This window comes from Bombina bombina, chromosome 3 (assembly GCF_027579735.1).
Source record: "Bombina bombina isolate aBomBom1 chromosome 3, aBomBom1.pri, whole genome shotgun sequence".
Taxonomy (NCBI): domain Eukaryota; kingdom Metazoa; phylum Chordata; class Amphibia; order Anura; family Bombinatoridae; genus Bombina; species Bombina bombina.
In genome coordinates, this window is record NC_069501.1 from 1090940751 (window position 1) to 1090967103 (window position 26353).

Here is a 26353-nt window from a genome sequence, read left to right on the forward strand (position 1 = left end):
AGTACGAATCCGGATAAAAATGCTATTAAAAAGGATAATCAATAGTCTATGTGAGCTATGCAAAGTACTGTATACACATTAGCTAAAAGAAACAATAGTTAGGGTGATAACAATGGTTATGGCATTAAGGGGTTAACCTGTTAGAACCAATACCGTGATAGTATCCTAAAAAACACCTTGAGGGTGAAGGATATGTTGGATGTCTGTAGTTATCCAAACTGAAAAGTAGATCCATGTTTACATGTATATGCATTTGTTAGTATTACATAGATATGTTTTAAATGGTAACATTTCCTTTGCCTTACCACCCATTAGGCGCTCCTTGAGTTCTATATAATTTCAGCTTTAGTGAATCCGTTGCATAGAATAGTACAACGTTAGTGAGACCAGTGCTGTTGGAGTGGCGGAATGTTTTTACAATTTTCATTTTGCAATTCAGTATTTGGAGACTGATATGTACTATGCAGATATAACATGACTTGAAGACAGTGGCGTAGCGTGGGTTGTCAGCGCCCAGGGCAAGTTAAGAATTGCGCCCCCCTAACCCATTAGCACCAGTACAGTAGGGATTAGCAAATTTGCTTTGAATCTAGGAGCCAGCTCAACAATTTAGGAGACAGGTTTTTGTTTTAATTACATATAAAACAAATTAAACTTGTTACAATTTCCAATATTCATTAAACTTTTTTTTTTTTCCTGAGGGTTACAACTGATCTGCAGGAAATTTAAAGGTCAATATCAAAGAAGAGTAGTAAAGATACAGTGCTAAGATTTTTCATACAAAAGTAAAACTTTATAGATGGTAAAGGATATTTTTTGTGCACATTCCATATAACTATTATTGTTCATACAGGGGTTGAGCTCATAATTAACCATGTGTTTAACCCCTTTGTAGGGCTTAAACACAGAAACATGAAATAGTGTAATGAAATGATATAGCACTGTTATGTCCCTTTAAGCTAACTTTTTTTTTTTTTTTTTAAACTGCAATTATTTGTAAAAATATTTTATATGCAAAAAACATTAATGGTTCTATACCCCTTTTATTGCTACCTTGGTATAAAATACAGTTGTAAATGACATTTGATGATGTACAACTAACTTTGCTGGCATTATGTACATCCTATTTGAAGCAAGATGCTGTCTGTTTTTAAAAAATCCCAAAAGTTCAGAAAATGTTACATTTTGTTAAGTCATTGGCTCCTTTATCTTTCACTGCTGAGTATTTCTAACTTATTGATATATTGCTGCAGATAGACATTGCTGTAAGCCATGTATCTGTATTTCCTCTCTAATGCAAATACACAAGTGTACCACCCCCTTCTCACACACAATCTAGAGCCCAGGAATGAAGTGGTTTCTCATGCAGGGGGTAGCATGCGGTAGATGACCTGAGAGCAGGACTTTTATGGAAACTCACAGCGGCCAGCCTGAGACGTAACTGCAGCCAAATTGCATCCAGACTGATGAGAGGAGCAGGAGCAGAGCTCAGCAGCACAGGATTACAGACAGATTATTCCTACCCAGGCCCAAGAGAACACTGAGCTCACCTTTACACCCCAGCCTCCCAACAGTTAACATTCCTCTCAGTCCTCTGAGTCCTGACAATTTGTAGTCAAGAAATATATAGCCACTAAGGCTAAGCCGCTGCCACAACCGACATCCCTTTCCTCTCCTCCCCAAATTACTTACCGGTCCAGGCTTCAATATACAGTCACGGGCAGGGCAGGCACCAGGCACGACGCGCTAGAGACAGTCCTCAGGCTCAGTCTCTTCCCCCACTTATTGCTCCCTCAGTCCCTCCTGACCTGCGCGCTGGGAGTGGGAGGAGTTAGGACCCGCCTGCGCCGTGCTAGTGGTGTAAACTGTAGAGTCGGATAAACAGTAGATTACATTTACACACAATTACAGGAGGCGCCGGCGGCACAGACTGAGACTCACAGACCGTGACGACTCAGACGACACTGACAAAGTGACAAACAATGGAAGTTCACACTTGCATTGATTGAGACTGAGAGTGACTCAAGACAGAACAGCAGGGTTGCTAAAATCGCTGCTGGAGTCTGGGACTGTCACAACAGTCTACTGTCTGGTGGAGGCTTTTGCGCCCCCCATAATTTTGCGCCCGGGGCAACCGCCCCTGTGGCCCCCCCCCACGCTACGCCACTGCTTGAAGACCACCTATAAAATAATGGCAACACCACAATATTGAGCTGTAAGCTAAAACTACATACAAAGACTTCAAAGGACAGACATGTGCAAGAAAATGATCTGGGGTGTTAAAGTATTTATTATTGCTCCGTTGTGTGCATTTAAAGGGGCAGTTTCACCTTGTAATTACAAGGCATTTATGTTGTGCTGTTATTGAATAACATATCAGCTAAATTTGTTTAATTAACATCCTTTTTACTGCTTTTATTTTTCAATATCCAAAATTCTACCCACCATTTGCCTTAATTAGAGGAGCTGATATAGGCTTAGTCTACAGACAACAAGTCTAGCCACGGTTATAAAGTTAGTGTAAAATACATTGTTTTGCAGTTGTTTGCCAATCAGTGGGAAAAAAATAAATAATAAAAGTATATTGTAAAATTGTTTTATTATGCATAACTAAACATTTTATATAAAAATCTTAAGGTGCGGCGGCACGATTGTTTAGGAGGTGTGGATATGGACAATGTAGTGTAATCGGCATGGACCAAAGACAGGTCAAGGTAGAGATTCCAAAGAAAGAGTCAAAAGTGGTCAGCTGTTTCACTTCAGTATGAGGATCACATGGTTAATTTCATGGTTCATGTTGTTTTATAATAGTTAATAGTCAGTAAAATGCATTATTCTCTAATTATGTTATGAAGACAATAGAAGCATTGCGCATATTAGTAAACTTTACTGATGGACTCACAGTTTGTAACTAACATCTCACCATGTTTCTTCTCTACAGGACTTCTCATTGGGTCTGGTTGTGCTTTGTATCCACTGGGCTGGGACAGTGAAGAAGTTAGACAAGCGTGTGGTGATCTATCTAAACAGTTTGAATTGGGTAAGTAGAAAGATGTCAGAAACAATATATAGTACATGTAACTATTAAAACTGTAATGAATGGGATGGGATATCTGTGAGGATCAGGAAAGGATACGATAATTACCAGTTTACTAAAAACAGATTGACAAAAGTGTCCAGTTTTATAGATTTAGCTAGATTTTTCCAGGAAATTAATTTTAATATTCAATTTGTTACGGTTAATTTGCTGTAGCAACTGCAATGGGTGGAAACTGTACTTCTTGATACAATTACCTTATTATAAAATTATTTATATGTCAGTCAGCTATTATCATTTGCACTGACATTTTATTACCAATTTTTATTAAAGGGACATGAAACCCAATTTTTTTTTTCATGATTTAGAAAGAGCATGCAATTTTAAAAAAACTTTCTAGTTTACTTCTAATATCTCATTTGCTTCATTCTCTTGATATTCTTAGCTGAAAAGCATATCTAGATAGGCTCAGTAGCTGCTGATTGGTGGCTGCAAATATGTGCCTCATGTGATTGGCTCACCCATGTGCATTTCTATTTCTTCACCAAAGGATATCTATGCAATTAATTAAATTAGATAATAGAAGTAATTTGGAATGTTGTTTAAAATAGTATTCTCGACCTGAATCATGAAAGAAAAATGTTGGGTTTATTGTCCCTTTAAGAAACATGGAAAACACATTTTTGTGACCACAAAATATAGTTTTTTTCCTCTATAGTTAAATAAATCATAAGTAACAACTCTTAAAATAATAATGTGTGGATGTTACATGTGAACTCCAAATTCTTGGGATGGGAAAGTAGGGTGAAAATTGGTCAATAATATATAATGATTACATTTTGCCTTGCAAAGTCCAGAATTCCAAACCTTAATATCTGTTAAAGGATTTCAAAATTGTCTATGATAAGAATGAAAGAAGAAGGTTATTTAACAGGATAATGGACAGTCACAATATATCTTTTTATTTACTGGAAATAAATACACCCATGCTCCAAATGTATGTCCTATCCTGAGCAATGCATTTCCCCTTTTTGCTAGCCCATGTTTTCTATTCTGTTAGCAGTTTTAATCAAAAAAGTTTTTTTTACCAACAATAATGTAATAGTTTCCTTAGCTAAAAAACTATCGTCTAGATTACGAGTTTTGTCGGTAAGGCTGTGCGGTGCTAACGAGCAGTTTATGCTCACCGCTCACATACAAACAGCGCTGGTATTACGGGTTTTTACAAACCCGGCAGCAGAGAGCAAAATTTTGCTCCACATCTCACCTCAATACCAGCGCTGCTTACGGAAGCGGTGAGCTGGCAAAACGTGCTGGTGCACGATTTCCCCATAGGAATCAATGGGGCAGAGCTGGCTGAAAAAAAGTCTAACACCTGCAAAAAAGCAGCATAAAGCTCCTAACGCAGCCCCATTGTTTCCTATGGGGAAATACATTTTATGTCTACACCTAACACCCTAACATGAACCCAGAGTCTAAACACCCCAAATCTTACACTTATTAACCCCTAATCTGCCGCCCCCGACATCGCCGACACCTGCATTATAGTATTAACCCCTAATCTGCCACTCCAGACACCGCTGCAACCTAACTACAATTATAAAACCCTAATCTGCCGCCCCCAACGTCGCCGCCACTATATTATAGTTATTAACCCCTAAAACTAAGTCTAACCCTAACCCCCCTAACTTAAATATAATTTCTCCAACATAGGTGTGTCCGGTCCACGGCGTCATCCTTACTTGTGGGATATTCTCTTCCCCAACAGGAAATGGCAAAGAGCCCAGCAAAGCTGGTCACATGATCCCTCCTAGGCTCCGCCTACCCCAGTCATTCTCTTTGCCGTTGTACAGGCAACATCTCCACGGAGATGGCTTAGAGTTTTTTAGTGTTTAACTGTAGTTTTTATTATTCAATCAAGAGTTTGTTATTTTAAAATAGTGCTGGTATGTACTATTTACTCAGAAACAGAAAAGAGATGAAGATTTCTGTTTGTATGAGGAAAATGATTTTAGCACCGTAACTAAAATCCATGGCTGTTCCACACAGGACTGTTGAGAGCAATTAACTTCAGTTGGGGGAACAGTGTGCAGTCTCTTACTGCTTGAGGTATGACACATTCTAACAAGACGATGTAATGCTGGAAGCTGTCATTTTCCCTATGGGATCCGGTAAGCCATGTTTATTAAGATAGTAAATAAGGGCTTCACAAGGGCTTATTAAGACTGTAGACTTTTTCTGGGCTAAATCGATTCATTATTAACACATATTTAGCCTTGAGGAATCATTTATTCTGGGTATTTTGATATGATTATATCGGCAGGCACTGTTTTAGACACCTTATTCTTTAGGGGCTTTCCCTAATCATAGTCAGAGCCTCATTTTCGCGCCGGTATGGCGCACTTGTTTTTGAGGACAGCATGGCATGCAGCTGCATGTGTGTGGAGCTCTGATACATAGAAAAGTCTTTCTGAAGGCATCATTTGGTATCGTATTCCCCTTTGGGCTTGGTTGGGTCTCAGCAAAGCAGATTCCAGGGACTGTAAAGGGGTTAAATATAAAAACGGCTCCGGTTCCGTTATTTTAAGGGTTAAAGCTTCCAAATTTGGTGTGCAATACTTTTAAGGCTTTAAGACACTGTGGTGAAATTTTGGTGAATTTTGAACAATTCCTTCATACTTTTTCGCAATTGCAGTAATAAAGTGTGTTTAGTTTAAAATTTAAAGTGACAGTAACGGTTTTATTTTAAAACGTTTTTTGTGCTTTGTTATCAAGTTTATGCCTGTTTAACATGTCTGAACTACCAGATAGATTGTGTTCTGACTGTGGGGAAACCAAGGTTCCTTCTCATTTAACTATATGTATTTTATGTCATAAAAAAATTTAGTAAAAATGATGCCCAAGATGATTCCTCAAGTGAGGGGAGTAAGCATGGTACTGCATCATCCCCTCCTTCGTCTACACCAGTCTTGCCCATACAGGAGGCCCCTAGTACATCTAGTGCGCCAATACTCCTTACTATGCAACATTTAACGGCTGTAATGGATAATTCTATCAAAAACATTTTAGCCAATATGCCCACTTATCAGCGAAAGCGCGACTGCTCTGTTTTAGTAAATTCTGTAGAGCATGAGAACGCTGATGATATGGTTTCTGAAGGGCCCCTACACCAGTCTGAGGGGGCCAGGGAGGTTTTGTCTGAGGGAGAAATTTCAGATTCAGGAAACATTTCTCAACAAGCTGAACCTGATGTGATTACTTTTAAATTTAAGTTGGAACATCTCCGCGCTCTGCTTAAGGAGGTGTTATCCAATTTGGATGATTGTGATTATCTGGTCATTCCAGAACCACTATGTAAAATGGAAAAGTTCTTAGAGGCCCCGGGGCCCCCCGAAGCTTTTCCTATATCCAAGCGGGTGGCGTACATTGTTAGTAAAGAATGGGACAGGCCCGGTATACCTTTAGTACCTCCCCCCATATTTAAAAATTTTTTTTCCTATAGTCGACCCCAGAAAGGACTGATGGCAGACAGTCCCCAAGGTCGAGGGGGCGGTTTCTACTCTACACAAGCGCGCCACTATACCCATAGAAGATAGTTGTGCTTTCCAAGATCCTATGGATAAAAAATGAGAAGGTCTGCTAAAAAAAGATGTTTGTTCAGCAAGGTTCCCTTCTACAACCAATTGCATGCATTGTCCCTGTCACTGCAGCCGCGTGTTTCTAGTTTGATGAGCTAGGAAAGGCGATTATTAGTAATTCTTCTTCTTATGAGGAGATTATGGACAGAATTCGTGCTCTTAAATTGGCTAATTCTTTCACCCTAGACGCCACCTTGCAATTGGCTAGGTTAGCGGCGAAAAAATTCTGGGTTTGCTATTGTGGCGCAGAGCGCTTTGGTTAAAATCTTGGGCAGCGGATGCGTCTTCCAAGAACAAATTGCTTGACATTCCTTTCAAGGGGAAAACACTCTTTGGCCCTGACTTGAAAGAGATTATCTCTGATATCACTGGGGGCAAGGGCCACGCCCTTCCTCAGGATAGGTCTTTTCAAGACCAAAAATAAACCTAAGTTTCGTCCCTTTCGCAGAAACGGATCAGCCCCGAGGGCTACGTCCTCTAAGCAGGAAGGTAATACTTCTCAAGCCAATCCAGCCTGGAGACCTATGCAAGGCTGGAACAAAGGAAAGCAGGCCAGGAAACCTGCCACTGCTACCAAGACAGCATGAAATGCGGGCCCCCGATCCGGGACCGGATCTGGTGGGGGGCAGACTCTCTCTCTTCGCTCAGGCTTGGGCAAGAGATGTTCTGGATCCTTGGGCGCTAGAAATAGTCTCCCAAGGTTATTCTCTGGAGTTCAAGGGGCTTCCTCCAAGGGGGAGGTTCCACAGGTCTCAGTTGTCTTCAGACCACATAAGAAGACAGGCATTCTTACATTGGGTAGAAGACCTGCTAAAAATGGGAGTGATTCATCCTGTTCCATTAGGAGAACAAGGGATGGGGTTCTACTCCAATCTGTTCATAGTTCCCAAAAAAGAGGGAACGTTCAGACCAATCTTAGATCTCAAGATCTTGAACAAGTTTCTCAAGGTTCCATCGTTCAAGATGGAAACCATTCGAACACTTCTTCCTTCCATCCAGGAAGGTCAATTCATGACCAAGGTGGATTTCAAGGATGCGTATCTACATATTCCTATCCACAAGGAACATCATCGGTTCCTAAGGTTTGCATTCCTGGACAAGCATTTCCAGTTCGTGGCGTTTTCTTTCGGATTAGCCACTGCTCCTAGGATTTTCTCATAGGTACTAGGGTCCCTTCTGGCGGTGCTAAGACCAAGGGGCATTGCTGTAGTACCTTACTTGGACGACATTCTGATTCGAGCGTCGTCCCTTCCTCAAGTAAAGGCTCACACGGACATTGTCCTGGCCTTTCTCCGATCTCACGGATGGAAAGTGAACGTGGAAAAGAGTTCTCTATCTCCGTCAACGAGGGTTCCCTTCTTGGGAACTATAATAGACTCCTTAGAAATGAGGATTTTTCTGACAGAAGCCAGAAAAACAATACTTCTACCTCTCTCTCCTTCTGGATTAAAAGCATTATCCGATTGGCTTATGAGACTGCCGGACGGCAGCCTCCTGAAAGAATCACAGCTCACTCCACTAGGGCTGTGGCTTCCACATGGGCCTTCAAGAACGAGGCTTCTGTTGATCAGATATGTAAGGCAGCGACTTGGTCTTCACTGCACACTTTTTCTAAATTTTACAAATTTGATACTTTTGCTTCTTCTGAGGCTATTTTTTGGGAGAAAGGTTTTGCAAGCCGTGGTGCCTTCCATTTAGGTGACCTGATTTGCTCCCTCCCTTCATCCGTGTCCTAAAGCTTTGGTATTGGTTCCCACAAGTAAGGATGACGCCGTGGACCGGACACACCTATGTTGGAGAAAACAGAATTTATGTTTACCTGATAAATTACTTTCTCCAACGGTGTGTCCGGTCCACGGCCCGCCCTGGTTTTTTTAATCAGGTCTGATAATTTATTTTCTTTAACTACAGTCACCACGGTAACATATGGTTTCTCCTATGCAAATATTCCTCCTTAACGTCGGTCGAATGACTGGGGTAGGCGGAGCCTAGGAGGGATCATGTGACCAGCTTTGCTGGGCTCTTTGCCATTTCCTGTTGGGGAAGAGAATATCCCACAAGTAAGGATGACGCCGTGGACCGGACACACCGTTGGAGAAAGTAATTTATCAGGTAAACATAAATTCTGTTTTAAATAAATCTAAATAAAATAACTACAATTAACTAAATTAATCCTATTTAAAACTAAATACTTACCTATAAAATAAACCCTAAGCTAGCTACAATATAACTAATAGTTACATTGTATCTAGCTTAGGTTTTATTTTTATTTTACATGCAACTTTGTATTTATTTTAACTAGGTACAATAGTTATTAAATAGTTATTAACTATTTAATAGCTACCTAGTTAAAATAAAGACAAATTTACCTGTAAAATAAAACCTAAACTAAGTTACAATTACACCTAACACTACACTATAATTAAATTAATTCCCTAAATTAACTACAATTAAATACAATTATCTAAAGTACGAAAAAAAAAACCACTAAATTACAGAAAATAATAAAATAATTACAAGTTTTTTAAACTAATTACACCTAATCTAATCCCCCTAATAAAATAAAAAAGCCCCCCAAAATAATAAAAAGCCCTACCCTATACTAAATTACAAATAGCCCTTAAAAGCGCCTTTTGCGGGGCATTGCCCCAAACTAATCAGCTCTTTTACCTGTAAAAAAAGTACAATACGCCCCCAAACATTAAAACCCACCACCCACACACCCAACCATACTCTAAAACCCACCCAATCCCCTCTTAATAAAACCTAACACTAACCCCTTGAAGATCACCCTACCTCAACAAAGCCGGGCAAAGTGGTCCTCCAGACGGGAAGAAGTCTTCATCCAAGCCGGGAAGAAGAGGTCATCCAGACGGCATCTTCAATCTTCATCCATCCGGCGTGGAGCGGGTCCATCTTCAAGACATCCGACGTGGAGCATCCTCTTCAAATGACGTCCAACTGAAGAATGAAGGTTCCTTTAAATGACGTCATCCAAGATGGTGTCCCTTCAATTCCGATTGGCTGATAGAATTCTATCAGCCAATCGGAACTAAGGTAGAAAAAAATCCTATTGGCTGATGCAATCAGCCAATAGCATTGAGCTTGCATTCTATTGGCTGATCCAATCAGCCAATAGAATGCCAGCTCAATCCTATTGGCTGATTGCATCAGCCAATAGGATTTTTTCTACCTTAATTCCGATTGGCTGATAGAATTCTATCAGCCAATCGGAATTGAAGGGATGCCATCTTGGATAACGTCATTTAAAGGAACCTTCATTCTTCAGTTGGACGCCGTTTGAAGAGGATGCTCCGCGTCGGATGTCTTGAAGATGGACCTGTGCCGGATGGATGAAGATAGAAGATGCCCTCTGGATGAAGACTTCTGCCCGTCTGGAGGACCTCTTCTTCCCGGCTTGGATGAAGACTTCTGCCCGTCTGGAGGACCACTTTGTTGAGGACTTTGGCCCGGTTGGGTGAAGGCTTCTCAAGGTAGGGTGATCTTCAAGGGGTTAGTGTTAGGTTTTATTAAGGGGGGATTGGGTGGGTTTTAGAGTAGGGTTGGGTGTGTGGGTGGTGGGTTTTAATGTTGGGGAGGTATTGTACTTTTTTTTACAGGTAAAAGAGCTGTTTACTTTGGGGCAATGCCCTGCAAAAGGCCCTTTTAAGGGCTATTTGTAATTTAGTATAGGGTAGGGCTTTTTATTATTTTGGGGGGCTTTTTATTTTATTAGATTAGGTGTAATTAGTTTAAAAAAACTTGTAATTATTTTATTATTTTCTGTAATTTAGTGGGGGTTTTTTTCCGTACTTTAGATAATTGTATTTAATTATAGTTAATTTAGGTAATTAATTTAATTATAGTGCAGTGTTAGGTGTAATTGTAACTTAGGTTAGGTTTTATTTTACAGTAAATTTGTCTTTATTTTAGCTAGGTAGTTATTAAATAGTTAATAACTATTTAATAACTATTCTATCTAGTAAAAATAAATACAAACTTGCCTGTAAAATAAAAATAAATCCTGAGATAGCTACAATGTAACTATTAGTTATATTGTAGCTAGCTTAGGGTTTATTTTATAGGTAAGTATTTAGTTTTAAATAGGAATCATTTAGTTAATTGTAGTAATTTTATTTAGATTTTTTTAAATTATATTTAAGTTAGGGGGGGTGTTAGGGTTAGGGTTAGACTTAGATTTAGGGGTTAATACATTTAATATAGTTGCAGCGATGTTGGGGGTGGCAGATTAGGGGTTAATAAATGTAGGTAGGTGTCGGCGATGTTATGGATGGCAGATTAGGGGTTAATAAAATGTAACTAGTGTTTGCGATGCGGGATTGTGGCGGTTTAGGGGTTAATATATTTATTATAGTGGCGGCAATGTCCGGTTCGGCAGATTAGGGGTTAAAAATTTTATGTTAGTGTTTGCGATGTGGGGGGGCCTCGGTTTAGGGGTTAATAGGTAGTTTATGGGTGTTAGTGTACTTTTTAGCACTTTAGTTAAGAGTTTTATGGGCTAACGCCGTAGTATAAAACTCTTAACTACTGACTTTTAAATGCGGTACCAGACTTGACAGGAGAGGGTCTACCGCTCACTTTTTTGAAGACTCGTAATACTGGCGTTAGGAAAATCCCATTGAAAAAATAGGATACACAATTGACGTAAGTGGATTTGCTGTATTTTCGAGTCTGGCCAAAAAAGTGAGCGGTACACCTGTCATTTCAAGACTTGTAATACCAGCGGGTGTTAAAAAGCAGCGTTGGGACCTCTCAACGCTGCTTTTTAAGGCTAACGCAAGACTCGTAATCTAGGCGTATATTTTGTACTGTGGCTTAGATCATTTTTGCACATCAATTTATAAGTAATAAGTAGACAAGGGCCTGGCAAATCCATGGTCACAGGTTACCCTAAAGACTCAAACATTTTGCCTCTTACCAAGCCCTGATACTGCCAGATTATCCCAAGATTAGAAGAGTCCAGTTAATTGTTGATGTGTGCCGTAATGATGAAGACATTTGTGAGTGCATTCACTACATATTATTTAATTTATTCTGTGATACTATTGGGTGTTGTTTTGGTTTTGTTTTGTTCTTCATTGGTACATATTGCCCTGGGGTGCCAGCTGCGTCCCTTTGTCTGCATTTTAGAATGAGCCCTGAACTACACCCTTGAAGTGAAAGCTTTTAATATGAAGAGAGCCTACATTTATTGCTTTAAAACTGTTCAAATTGCTTTGGGGCACATGTTTAAAATATCACAAAAAAAAGAAGATATTTTTGTTCCTTATAATTAACAACAGCTTAGATTTATATGATTATATAATAGATGCAGAGATTACTCTGAATAGGGACTTAGGCAGCTAAATTAGTACTAAAGCAGCACATTTATAATTAGAATAATTGTCATGAAGCCGTCAGCTAAATTACTGAAACACCACAAGTCAGTAATAAAATGTATTCTCCAGATTTGAAGTGGATGTTCTACTGGTTGACAAGTTGCTTTTAAAGGGACATACATTCAAAAAAGTGAAATGCACATGAATTTACATAGAAACATTTTTGCAATACACATATATTAACAAAAGAAGATGTATTATAATGTATCAATGGCTTAGTGTTACCTTACACATATGCCATAGGCAGTCTTGTTAAACAGGATGCCTGTCTAGAAAGGTGCATGAATTCATCAGCAATGATGTAAAGTGAATCATCACAGATGCAATATATGTTCTCTTAGCAAGGTGCGCAGGATGTATTTGCTAAATTCAGAATTTGGCATTCATTTTACAAACAAACTTAGCATATTGCACAGAGATTTGTGTGTTTCACTTTAACACTAATAAATCTGGCACCGAAAAGAGCCAAAAGCCACTGCCTGCTCCATATTGTGAACCAAATGCTGAATTCTAAATGTATGCACGTGCCTAATATTTCCATATGCTCCATGACGTACAGTAAAAGCTATCAGTTAAACAATTGTGACGTTCAGTTTTGCGTTATATATCCCTTTTAAAGGACCATTAAACTTGACATTTCAGTAGCACATAAAATGTTTCATTATCGCAAGTGAAACATTATTGTAATATACATTCACTATCAGCCTTTTACTGTAAAATACATCTAAAATTTGTGTTTGTTTCACGTTCTCCCAGGGAGGCTTGGGTTAATACTTAGGGGCATATCTATCAAGCTCCTGATAGAGCTTGAGGCACCGTGTTTCTGAAGGCTTGCCAGAAACACCAGTTATGAAGCAGCGGTCTAAAAACCGCTGCTCCATAACCTGTCCGCCTGCTCTGAGCAGGCGTACAGACATCGCCGCAATTCAACCCGATCGAGTACGATCGGGTTGATTGACACCTCCCTGCTGGCGGCCGATTGGCCGCGAGTCAGCAGGGGGCGGCGTTGCACCAGCAGCTCTTGTGAGCTGCTGGTGCAATGTTAAATGCGGAGAGCTGCGGTATTGCTCTCCGCATTTAGCGAGGTCTTGCAGACCTGATCCGCACTGTCGGATCAGGTCTGCAAGACCTTTGATAAATAGGGGCCTTAAAGGCAATTTATGTGAGCTTTTGTTTACTTTGTCCTCCCTCCCTAAGCTTCTATGGTGTCACATGCTTTTAAAAGGTGGATTATCATTTTTGCTTTAACAATCATGAAAGAAAAATCATTCTTTGCAATAGTAACTAACTTGAATTAGTGTTAAACCATCTTAAAGAGAGTACAAGAGGGCAGACTTCCCAAGTCAGCACATCTGCAAACAGAGTTTGTTTTTGGTTAGTAGGGGTTCTTTTGTTCTGGGGGACAGGGAAATCAGTAAAAGAATAAAGATAAAACAAAATACTAATTTCCAAAATAAAGCTGCAGTTTTCATCGCAAAATTATTCTTATACATGAAGGTTCATAATCATGTAGTTTATCATTTATGTTTAATGACCCTTTAAGTAGTGAAATCTCAGCTTCTCAGCTATCTCAGCTATCTCCACCTTGCTATTTCTTTGGCTTTTTATAACCTGTTTAAAATGACATGAAATCCCAAAGTTTTCTTTCATTATTCAGATAGAACTTGCAAATGCAGATGTCCCAACTGTCCCTATTTGAGAGGGACAGTTCCTGATTCTGAGCTATGTCCCTCTGAGACAGTCGTATGTCTCTACCTGCAAAATTTCCTGCAGACCCTCCCACAGACTGCCCAGATACACCAAAAAAACCAGACAACTCACCGACTGACCAGACATGCCCATAGTCCCACCCACTATCCACCCATGCCCCTTTTAACATAGCCCCACTTACAATATGGTGGCTTACCCCCCCCCCCCCCCAACCTCCCGAGTCTCTAATATCTAGCCACAAATGCTTGGAAGTAGGCATTGCAAACAACTTTCCAATGTACTTACTTTATTCTTTTGGAATCCTTTGTTGAAGGAACAATAACACACTGCAACCTCTGAGCCTCTCTATGTATGCTTTTCAACAAAGGATACTAAGAGAAAAGAACAAATTAGATAATAAAAGTCAGTTGGAAAGCTTTTTAAAATCACATGATCTACCTGAATCATGAAAGTTTAATTTTAAAATTTATGACAATCCAATGTACAATGGTGGTTTGTTGTAATGCAGTTATCTTATACATTTCCAAATGATGAGTTCTTATTATAAATTAAATCAGATTGAGTAAACTGGCAGAGGTTTCACATCATTATTTGTATTACATGGAAGTGTAACACAACTTAGAAATTTACTAAATATGCAAGACACCACTAAAAATGAGATTGCAAAAATACATAAGCACTTCTTTACAGTAGTATAAGTGGTGAAATGTCATTATGTTTTTTTTTTTATTATATTTAATAAACTTTGGATATTTTTACTAAAGACCCATGAGTGCTTATTGCAGAAGTTTGATATTGATGCATATACAATGCACTTGGACAGATTTTTAAATGGATATAAAATATTGTTGTAATAAAAAAGCACCAAGCAGTGGGTTACATGTAATTGAAATCGTTGCGATATGTATTATTCATAATTTTAAAAGGATTTTACCGGTTATTTCTTTTTTTAACTTCATTGTGCAAGGTCCATTACTTCCTGTCACAGCACCATAAGGGGAATGTGGTCTCTTCAGAAAGGGAAAGTATTTCCTTTGAAGTGTTGCTATGAGACATCTAATCTAACTGTAATATGTTTATTGCCCTTGTTCTGTAGAGTACTTTTGCTTTAAAATCATGTGAAAATAGAACATAAGTTATTGCTCTATTTTCTATCTATCTCTGTTAAACCCTATAAAATAATCTAGACCAGCTTGATCATTACTTATTACCTATGTACAAGGTTCAGTATTTGTTTTTGAATTGTATTAACCTAAAGAAAAACATGTAAAGGCAGCACTGTGTGTTTTAAACACAAAGGGCCAGATTACAAGTGGAGCAGTATTTAATTACATGTTGAAAGTACGGATTTTTCACTTGCATGCTAACCCAATGCGATCAAAAGGCTGAACTTAGAATATTGCACGTGTGATAACGTATTCCCCATAGAAGTCAAAGGAGCAAACAAAGTGGGGGGAAAAACTACTGCAAGCCCAATCGTATATTCCCATGTGCGCTAAACCCAACATAAAAATATGAATATTTCACATTCCAATGTTCTTCATATAGAATAATATGTTCTATTTATTCATGAATACATATTTCTACATATATCTGATGGTATTTTGGTACAATATTTATCTATACCTATATATATATATATATATATATATATATATATATATATATATATATACATGATTATATATTGGTATAGATATATATATACAGATATATATACAGGGAGTGCAGAATTATTAGGCAAATGAGTATTTTGACCACATCATCCTCTTTATGCATGTTGTCTTACTCCAAGCTGTATAGGCTCGAAAGCCTACTACCAATTAAGCATATTAGGTGATGTGCATCTCTGTAATGAGAAGGGGTGTGGTCTAATGACATCAACACCCTATATCAGGTGTGCATAATTATTAGGCAACTTCCTTTCCTTTGGCAAAATGGGTCAAAAGAAGGACTTGACAGGCTCAGAAAAGTCAAAAATAGTGAGATATCTTGCAGAGGGATGCAGCACTCTTAAAATTGCAAAGCTTCTGAAGTGTGATCGTCGAACAATCAAGCGTTTCATTCAAAATAGTCAACAGGGTCGCAAGAAGCGTGTGGAAAAACCAAGGCGCAAAATAACTGCCCATGAACTGAGAAAAGTCAAGCGTGCAGCTGCCAAGATGCCACTTGCCACCAGTTTGGCCATATTTCAGAGCTGCAACATCACTGGAGTGCCCAAAAGCACAAGGTGTGCAATACTCAGAGACATGGCCAAGGTATGAAAGGCTGAAAGACAACCACCACTGAACAAGACACACAAGCTGAAACGTCAAGACTGGGCCAAGAAATATCTCAAGACTGATTTTTCTAAGGTTTTATGGACTGATGAAATGAGAGTGAGTCTTGATGGGCCAGATGGATGGGCCCGTGGCTGGATTGGTAAAGGGCAGAGAGCTCCAGTCCGACTCAGACGCCAGCAAGGTGGAGGTGGAGTACTGGTTTGGGCTGGTATCATCAAAGATGAGCTTGTGGGGCCGGTATCTTCTTCTTTAAGAGGCTTCTCTGTCCTCCAGTTTGAACTTGTTATCAGTATAAAAGTCACCTGTCCACAACCTCAAACAGTCGCACTCCAAACTCCACTATGGTGAAGACCAAAGAGCTGTCAAAGGACACCAGAAACAAAATTGTAGACCTGCACCAGGCTAGGAAGACTGAATCTGCAATAGGCAAGCAGCTTGGTGTGAAGAAATCAACTGTGGGAGCAATAATTAGAAAATGGAAGACATACAAGACCACTGATAATCTCCCTCGATCTGGGGCTCCACGCAAGATCTCACCCCGTGGGGTCAAAATGATCACAAGAACGGTGAGCAAACATCCCAGAACCCCACGGGGGACCTAGTGAATGACCTGCAGAGAGCTGGGACCAATGTAACAAAGGCTACCATCAGTAACACGCTACGCCACCAGGGACTCAGATCCTGCAGTGCCAGACGTGTCCCCCTGCTTAAGCCACTACATGTCCGGGCCCATCTGAAGTATGCTAGAGAGCATTTGGATGATCCAGAAGCGGATTTGGAGAATGTCATATGGTCAGATGAAACCAAAGTAGAACTGTTTGGTAGAAACACAACTCGTCGTGTTTGGAGGAGAGAGAATGCTGAGTTGCAACCAAAGAACACCATACCTACTGTGAAGCATGGGGGTGGCAACATCATGCTTTGGGGCTGTTTCTCTGCAAAGGGAACAGGACGACTGATCCATGTACATGAAAGAATGAATGGCGCCATGTATCGTGAGATTTTGAGTGCAAACCTCCTTCCATCAGCAAGGGCATTGAAGATGAAACGTGGCTGGGGCTTTCAGCATGACAATGATCCCAAACACACCGCCCGGGCAACGAAGGAGTGGCTTTCTTAAGAAGCATTTCAAGGTCCTGGAGTGGCCTAGCCAGTCACCAAATCTCAACCCCATAGAAAACCTTTGCAGGGAGTTGAAAGTCTGTGTTGCCCAGCGACAGCCCCAAAACACCACTGCTCTAGAGGAGATCTGCATGCAGGAATGGGCCAACATACCAGCAACAGTGTGTGACAACCTTGTGAAGACTTACAGAAAACGTTTGACCTCTATCATTGCCAACAAAGGATATATAACAAAGTATTGAGATGAACTTTTGATATTGACCAAATACTTATTTTCCACCATAATATGCAAATAAATTCTTTCCAAATCAGACAATGTGATTGTCTGGATTTGTTTCCACATTTTGTCTCTCATAGTTGAGGTATACCTATGATGAAAATTACAGGCCTCTCTCATCTTCTTAAGTGGGAGAACTTGCACAATTGGTGGCTGACTAAATACTTTTTTGCCCCACTGTATATATATATATATACTGTATCTCAATGTTAAAGCCCTTTTTTCTTGCCTTTTTTTTTTCTAACACCTGAGACCGAATATATTTGATTCTTTATAACTTTTTTTTTTAAAATAATTTGTATGATTGTGTTATTATGAGTGTAACTGTACTTTGTAAAAAAAAAAAATTGTTTAGCAAAACAGTTAACCAAAGCTCTGAGGATGCAACAGTTATTCTAGTATAAATCGCTATTGTGCTCAAGCGATCATGTTTACTTTCAACTTGTAATACGAGCGGTAAACCCGGCACCCACAAACACTCGCAATAAACCCCTTTTTCTACATAAATAGAGTCCACAGCTGCATTCATTACTTTTGGGAATTCAGAACCTGGCCCCCAGGAGGAGGCAAAGTCACCCCAGACAAAAGGCTTAAATACCTCCCCCACTTCTCCCATCCCCCAGTCATTCTTTGCCTTTCGTCCCAGGAGGTTGGCAGAAAAGTGTCAGACGTTTTCAATAGTCTCTTATGGAGGGTAGTACTTTTCGGCATGGGACTGAAGTTTTAAGTAGTCCTGTTAGCCTCTCAGTGAGAGCATGGTTGAAAGATAGAGTCCGGAGATGCAGGGAGAGTCTTTCTGCGAAACCATCCCGACTCATATTAACAGCTCCACAAGCAATCAGCGTTGACGAGTTTCGCTGCCTGCTTTTTTCTCTCAAGTCCATGGCAGAAGCAATACTATCTGTCACACTTGAAGGGCCATGTTCCTGTTCCACGGCGTAGATTCCGGTAAGATCGTTTCATTTTACTTTCATCATGGATGTATTGTAATTACAACTGTTTATCCGAGAGGGGCTACAACCTTTCGGGGATAACTTTAACATAGGGTCTCAGTTAGACTCCTATTTGTATCTAGGAATCTAGGGTTAATATCTCCTGAGGGGGGTTATTGAGCAGGGGGGTTTATAAGCATGTTTGTTATGTGATTCTGTCTGCAACTGTGCAGTGTTGCTTCGGCTCATGGATATTTTGGAACATAATGGCCTATCTCTAGTGACGCTGCCGTTACGGTCGGCGCACTTTTGCATGGACTGCACGGTTTACCTTGTGACTCCATTTCCGCTTTCCAGACTGTGTGGCGATGGAGAAATTCTGGTCCGTTGGTGTCTGGTTCTCTGTAGGTGGTGAGTGCCCCAGCCATTGGGGGTGTAAGGTGCTGTTTAGATTTTTCTTATTGGTCCATTTTTTACTCAGTGTCCCAGTTATGGAGGATTCTGATTTTTTTAGAAAACGGATGTCTCTGATTCAGACTCTACTTCTTGCGAAGAATATGAATTTGCCCGGGTGATACATGCCCATCAGTTATGTTCCGAAGGCCGTTTTATAGTGCTCTGTTCATCAGGATCGGGGAATCAGTTGCCCACTGAGCCATCCGCCTCTGGGGATTCTATTTCTCACAAGACGAGTTCCCTACCACCAACTCTTACTACGCATGCAGGTAACCCAAACGCTACTTATCCTTCTAGGGAGTGTTGCTTGTTCCCACCGGAGGTTACGACATGGTTTCGGCATGGCCATATCTTTGGCACTGGCGTATCGGCACCTCCTGGGAGTGTGCTTACGATATTGTCCGTGTTCCATTAACTGGGGCTCGTCAGGTGTGGGATCGCCTGCTCCAGTTCAGCCCTCCGGGGGAGCGACTGCCCCTGAGGCATCAGAGGGTCAACCTTCGGGGCCAGTGTTTTCTTTTTGTCCTGGTGGAGGTATGTTGCATCTTTCGTTATAGACTGGTGCGCCTTCATGTTCTACTAAGGCACATTTTTGGCGTTGCTGGAGGATCCCACTCTTAATGGGTTTGGGGATTCTCAGTCTTAATCTTTGACTGACTTGCATGCATAGACCTAAGGGGATGAAGTAATCTTCTTATAGTTTTTGTTATTTGTGTATCCTTTTCCAGTTCTGAGCTTGGAAGTCTCGGAACCCTGCAATATAGAGAATGGTGTGCACAACAGCACACCACACCCTTTAGGGTGCGCCTCCCAATTGACAATATAGTGTAAATAATACAGATAGTATAAATTCGGCTATAATATAATTATATGGTGACAGTGTGATCCAACAGTGGCATGTAGTGAAACAACAATCACAATATACTTAACAGTCTATAATCATATGTGAATGTCCATCAAATAAAAAGTCCCAAAACAAAAAGCGGCAGCACTCTGTCAAAGGATGGTCGTCCTGATGGTCAGAATCTGAGAAAAGAAGAAAACAGAGGTGCCACCATGGCCCAGTACCACCAAAACAAAAAGAATGTGGAAACAAATTGCAGTAAATATACTCACAAACATGCAGCACCCAAATGGTGCTATTGGGGCGGGTTGGAACTTCACAATAGTCCAGCTCACTGGTAATCCTTAGCAGAAATCCAGTAGTGATTCCTTGGGAGGCCTGAGGTGAAATGCCTAAAAGAGGAAAAGGCAAACCAACATGGCCCAGCAACGTTTGAACACAGGGAGGATGTGACCAAATAATTATACTCACAGGATCTAAAGCACCTCCAGGTGCAATACCAGCAAACTGGAACCACAAAGTCGCCCAGTAGACTATCCCCAACAGGTGGTCACCGGCTTCCAGCACAACATATAGTACAGAGGAGGATAGGGCAATAGTGTACCACAATTGAATCTTGGGTAAAGTACCACACAAGCAAGTGTATATAAAAAATTTAAATCTTTAATAACACAGCGACGCGTGGTCCACCTGTTCACTCCTATGCCAATTATGGTTGCCGTAGCAATTGATTGTTACCGGTCACACGTTGGTGGAAATTTTAATTGATTGTCCTATCAGATAATTTTTTAGGTTTTCAGATTGTTATATAGCAAGTGTATTTCTGAATGTTTTTTATAGCCTGATGAAATGCGTCGCTGTGTTATTAAAGATTTAAATTTTTTATACTAAATTTTTTTTTATACTAACTAAAGTGTTCCTTCCCGTTGTGGGTTGGAGACCTGGAGGATTTAGGTCCTTCATACCGCCTTTCTTACGGTTTTGCCTTTCATGGTCTCTTTGGAAGTGTCCTTTTAGGACTTGTTCCTTTTAGATGTTCTCTTCCTTTGAGTTGAGACTTTCTGGACTTCGTCCGGTTTTTCTGGCAGCTTTGGCCACTTAATTAGGAAGTGAAGGCCGTGAGGCTCTGTCTTCCTTCAGGAGGTAGTCATCTCCATATCAGGGGCGATAGGAGGTGTTGTCTCTTTTTCCAAGCTTTTTGCTTAGGGGATGTTTTTCTGCCTGGGTTCAGGATGCTTTGCATCCTTCTCCCTTGGGTGTGGTCCGCAGGAACGTTAATCTTAAAGGATTATGGAGATTAGCCTTTCTACTCTATTTCGGGTGACTCTGTTCTCGTTCTTATTTCCCTTAGTGTTGCCCTTGGGGCCTTTGTGCTCTAGAGAAATTATGTGACTTTGTTGCGGCCTAGCACCTTGTTGGGGGGGTGTTGTCCTCCGGCTAAGGGTGTTCTCTTCCTTTTGGGCTGGGAATTACGAGTGAGTCCTGTACTCGTTCTCTAGGTTCCCGGTTCTCATCCCCTGTGAGTCTGATTGCTTCAGACAGGGTATCTTGTGTTCCCTGGGGGCATCATTCATTCTAGGACGATTCTGGGCCCTGGGTCCAATGGTTCTTGTCTTGGATCTTTCTTCGGGCAGACCAAGCTTTTTCAGGGACCCTATGTTGCAACCTAGGGGCTAGCTCATTGGGCTAGCAAGCAGGTAGGCCTGAGTTCACATCCACCTTTGGGTACTGGTTATAAACTTTAAGGCCTAACTTGTCCTTCGGACGGAGTGTGCTCCTCTTCATGAGGAGTTTTTTTCTCTGTTGGGTCAACAGTGGTGTATGGATGATTTTTTCATTTGGGCCGTGTTTTAATTATACTATGGCTTCATGTCTTGTAGACATGTACGCTGTTCTTATCTGTGCCCTTCATTTTTGAGGGGTTTGTTGGTCTTCCTGAGCTGGGGTTTCCTCTCTCTGGAGGGTCTTTGTCCTGCCCTGTGTGTAGGAGGTTGGATCAGGTGGCTTATTTCTTTAAGGGGCAGCATCTGCTGCTCGGTGGGCTCTGTTCCACCTGTTTGAATTTGATCTCTCTACATATAGACTGTCTAAGAGGGCTGTGACAGGTCTTCCTATGGATCTATTGCACTTTTATCTGTTCCAGGTCCCAGGGGGTTCTTCTTGGGAGTGCCTTATTTTGGAGGAGCGGATTGGGTTGGCACCCGAGCTCTGTTGGGGTGGGTGAGTCCCTCCTTTTTTTCTTTCCATTCCCTGGGGGCTTGTGGTTGGGGTCTTTCTGTTCCCCCCTGGCTATCAGACATGTCTGTCGCTTGGGCTGGATCGGTGTTGGAGCAGGATCTGAGATCTGTTGCTCTGCTAAATTCGTCCTTGGAGCATTCGAGGTATGGTAAGCCTCTTGAGGTTTCTCTTTTCTCCATGTTCAAGGTTTTTGGGAAGGACTGGCGGCTCTTAGGTAGCCTGCAACGTTATCCGCTGGTAAGTGGATACTTAGCAATCTGAAGGATTCTATCTTTAGCTGCTTTCTGCTTGCCCTGCAAGTATTTAAGTTTCAGAGTCATTTTTACATGACTGCAGCGTGCAGTGCTTTTGCTTCAGCTTGCGGCACGAGGTTTCGTTTCTGAATATTTCAGTATTCTGAGCTACCTTTTTGCGACTTGGGGACCTTCGTCTTCAGTTGCTTTTAGAGTGCGGTTGCACTGTGTTAGGGGAAGATCCTCTCTGTTTCAGACTCCCGGCCTTACCCCTTTGCCTCCCCTTGTTTCTATGAGACTGGTGGGTCTCTGTTGGTCTGGAGTTTCTTATGCTAGCTGGACAGCTAGCTCAGTATGCTAGCTGGACAGCTAGCTCAGCATGCTAATGCACTGTGGCTACTCTGCGCTGTAGCAAACCAAGGGTTGCAAGTTCGATCCCCAGCGAGGTCTACTCAGCCTACCTCCTTTCGAGGTTGATAGGATGAACAGCCCCTTGAGTCCCTTAGGGGGATTAGCCGCGCTTTGCATTCATGTTTTCTCTGTGTCTTTTCTTCTTTGTGGAAGAGTATGGTAGCTTGTTCCCTTTCTTTAGTAAGGGGTGTGTTGTTTGGAGACCGACTGCTGGGCGACGGTGTCTCCTGGAGGCTGTTGACTCAGTCGAGTCTAGTTCCTGCGGTCTTTAGCAAAGCTTGTGGACAATCTGCGGTCAGGGTCCTTGGATTTTTTGTTTTTTCTTTCAAAGTTGTTCTCGACTTCGGACAAAGCGGGATGTTGTTGGGTAGGCGTTTTCAGGCATGGTGCCCTCAGAATGGGCCGCCTCTTGTACCCTCCCGTTTTTGCATTCAGTGTCCTCTATAGCTTGGGTATTGTTTTCCCAAAAGTAATGAATGCAGCTGTGGACTCTTTCCATTTATGAAGAAAAACTTAAATTATGCTTACCTGATAATTTTCTTTTCTTCAGATGTAAAGAGTCCACAGCTCTACGCCCATATTCTTTTTGTGGGGCGTCTATTAATTTTTCTTCTGGCACCTTTTAACCCTGATATTTATTCTACTGTTCCTTGTTCCCTCGGCAGAATGACTGGGGGATGAGGGAAGTGGGGGAGGTATTTAAGCCTTTTGGCTAGGGTGTCTTTGCCTCCTCCTGGTAGCCAGGTTCTGAATTCCCAAAAGTAATGAATGCAGCTGTAGACTCTTTCCATCTGAAGAAAAGAAAATTATCAGGTAAGCATAATTTAAGTTTTCACTTCTTCATAACTCTTAATGTACTACTCGTAATCCGGCCCAAAGTTGGATATTTTGTGCAGTTGTACAGCCTGTTTAAAAAACTAAAATTTGTTCTTACAATGGGTTGAAAATAGCTGCAGTGGGGGTGGTATTCATACCATATACTATATATGTTCTTTGCTGTGTATTTCATTCAAATGAACTTCATACTTGCTAATCACTTTGCTTTGATTTCTTGTGTTAGATTTCAGATGATCTCCCTTGGGCTGTTGATGGAGATTAATTCATTCATTGTGGGGAAAAAATAAGGGACTCATTTGAATAATTTCTAATTTTATTGAATATTTGATTTATTTAAAAGGAAAATGAAATAATTTAAGTTTTGATGCAGCATTTGAATAGGGTTCTTAAAAAAATTGCTTGTGACAGGAAATATCAAGAGGAGGAATATGTTACATGGATAGTTTCATTATTAGGAATAGTTAGCACTTACCCAGAGCATTAATAGAGAGAGTTCCTCATACAAGCTTTGACTTGTTAATTAAATAGACATTAAACTCAAAATCTATTTCCCAATTAAGGGCTTGATTAAAAAAGGAGTGGTATTTAGCAATTTCACTCCCACGCAAACACCGTTGGAAGTAAACTTTTAACACGAGCGGGTAAGCATGCGTATTAAAAGTTGTAAATTGTTTGCGTGGGAGTGAAACCAGACAGATGCTATCTTCAGGACTTTGGATATTGCAACTTGGTAAACATCTTCTCCCCATAGGCTTCAATGGAGTGCACTTTAAAAAAAAACTAACACTTATTGCTTGCTGTCATGATACAATCATGTGGAGTAGTTGATACCTGGATTGGCTACCCAGCAGAGGTGGTATTGTGTTCTCAGCCTGGAAAAGGTTAATGTGAATTGCCTTTTTCTGTGTGTGAACTCTCCTTCCCCCTCCTTCCCCCTCCTTAGCCCGTCATAGGTCTGAGGTGAAGTGTTCTTTGTGTAACTGTTAGCTGTGTGTAGGAATGCAAAAAGCTCCTCCCCTACAGGGAGCTAAGACTTGTTTGCATTGGCTGTACTCGTTGTAAATTATAACCAAAATGCTGTCTTTGACAAGACAAAGAAAGTTTGGTTTAAATATGTAACAGAAAGACTTGTGGGTAGAACTGCCCTGGGACTCAAGCCAATAACATCATGAACAGCAGTTCTCCACATATCTAAAGGAATTTGATAATAAGTAAGATATTGTGTTTCTGTTATTTTTATGTCCCCTATTCTTTTTAAAGAATTCTAACTTTGCAATTGTATGTTATTTTGGATGTCTTTATAATTTCGCACTGTGTAACCTGTATTGCTATTTTTGTTATTAAACACATAGAAAATCTCATTCTGTCTTTTGGGCTCTAATATTCAAATTCACACTCCTGTTGAGACAAGGTTAAAGGCACGTTACCTAATTGTTAAATTGTGTGAGTTTTTGGGGGTTCCCAAAACGCCCCTTTAATTTAGAAGTTTTGGGTGGTGGCAGAAATTGTTATTAGAGCACTGTGGACAGGATTTGGGGTTTAATGTGGGGTCCCTTTTAAGGTCCTTTTGTAGAGTTGCAAGGTTAAGGGAACCAGAGCTGTGTGCCATTAACCCTTTCATGCCCACACCCCTCTATTTTGACGTTGAGAAGGTTTGATTCGTCACAAACTGGCTGGCAGCGGTGGGGATATTTAGAGTTTTTTAGTGCTATTTGTATAATACTAAAAGAAATTACATGTTTTTGTGTAATTTCCCAAAGACAGAACTCAGTGCCTAATTACAGAGACAGTGCAAAGAAGCAGTTATTTTCCCCTTCCTCTTGTTTGTTCATTGCCACTCATTATGGAAGCATATAGGAAGATGCAGAAAAAGTCCCTTGAGCTGCTTTGTCAGGAGAGAGCCATTGCAACTTTAGGCAGAACAAAGGAGCAGTTGGTCCAGGAACTGCAGCAGGCAGATGAAATTCCAGCAGATCAGGAAACAGGCACAGAAAGGGTTACTGTGGAACTGGTAACCCAGGAGATGGTACCTACTACTGTTAACCCTGAGAGTGCAAAGGAGTCTGAGCTACAAACATCACTCAGGTACTTGGGGGATGCTGATCCCAAACTAAGAATGGAATTGATCCTCAAGTTTCTAGAAGCAGCTGAGAGAAAGAGGGAGGCTGCAGCGAGAGAAAGAAAAGAAGAGAGAGAAAGAGAGAGAGAGGCGCAAGAAAGAGAGAGAGAAAGAGAGAAAAAGGCTGCAGAGAGGAAGGCTGCAGAAAGAGAGAGAGAAAGAAAAGAAGAGAGAGAAAGACAGAGAGAGGCTGCAGAAAGAGAGAGAGAGAGAAAGGAAAAGGATGCTCAACGGAGACATGAGCTGGAGGTTATGCAGATGAACAGAACCAGCCTGTCTCCCAAAACCAGTGAACGCAGGGAAACAGCAACAGAGAGGCCCTGTCTGGAGTATTTTCCAATGTTGGAAAGAGACACTGACTTGGATGTTTTTCTGAGGGGATTTGAGAAGGTATGCAAGCAGTATCAGCTGCCCCCAGAGCAATGGGTTCGCTATTTAGCTCCTCGCCTGAAGGGTAAAGCACTGGATGTATTTGCTTCACTTCCGGTGGAGGATGACCAGGACTATGAGGCCATAAAAACAGCCTTATTAAAAAGTTTTAACCTCACTCCGGAATTCTACAGGAAAACATTTCGGAGTCTTTCCCAAAGTGCAGAGGACAGCTGCACAGAATATGTTGCACAGCTAAGGTCTTCTTTTAAGCAATGGACTGGGGGCCTAAAAGTCCTCACTCATGAGGCTTTGATGATCCTGGAGCAGTTCATGCAAACGCAAAGTCCTGATGCCAGAGTATGGATTCTGGACAGGAAGCCCAAAACAGTGGCAGAGGCTGCCGATCTGGCTAACGATTATGCCAACAACAGAGCACCTGAAACAAG

General features: G+C 41.0%; 1 protein-coding gene across 1 annotated transcript in view; it reads left to right on the forward strand.

Annotated features, from left to right (window-relative positions):
• LHFPL6 (LHFPL tetraspan subfamily member 6) overlaps positions 1-26353 on the forward strand; it is a 322772-nt gene that overhangs the window by 274998 nt on the left and 21421 nt on the right. The window contains exon 3 of the mRNA XM_053708404.1: positions 2942-3040. Within this exon, the coding sequence (XP_053564379.1) occupies positions 2942-3040 (99 nt within the window). The remainder of the gene's footprint in view (positions 1-2941; positions 3041-26353) is intronic.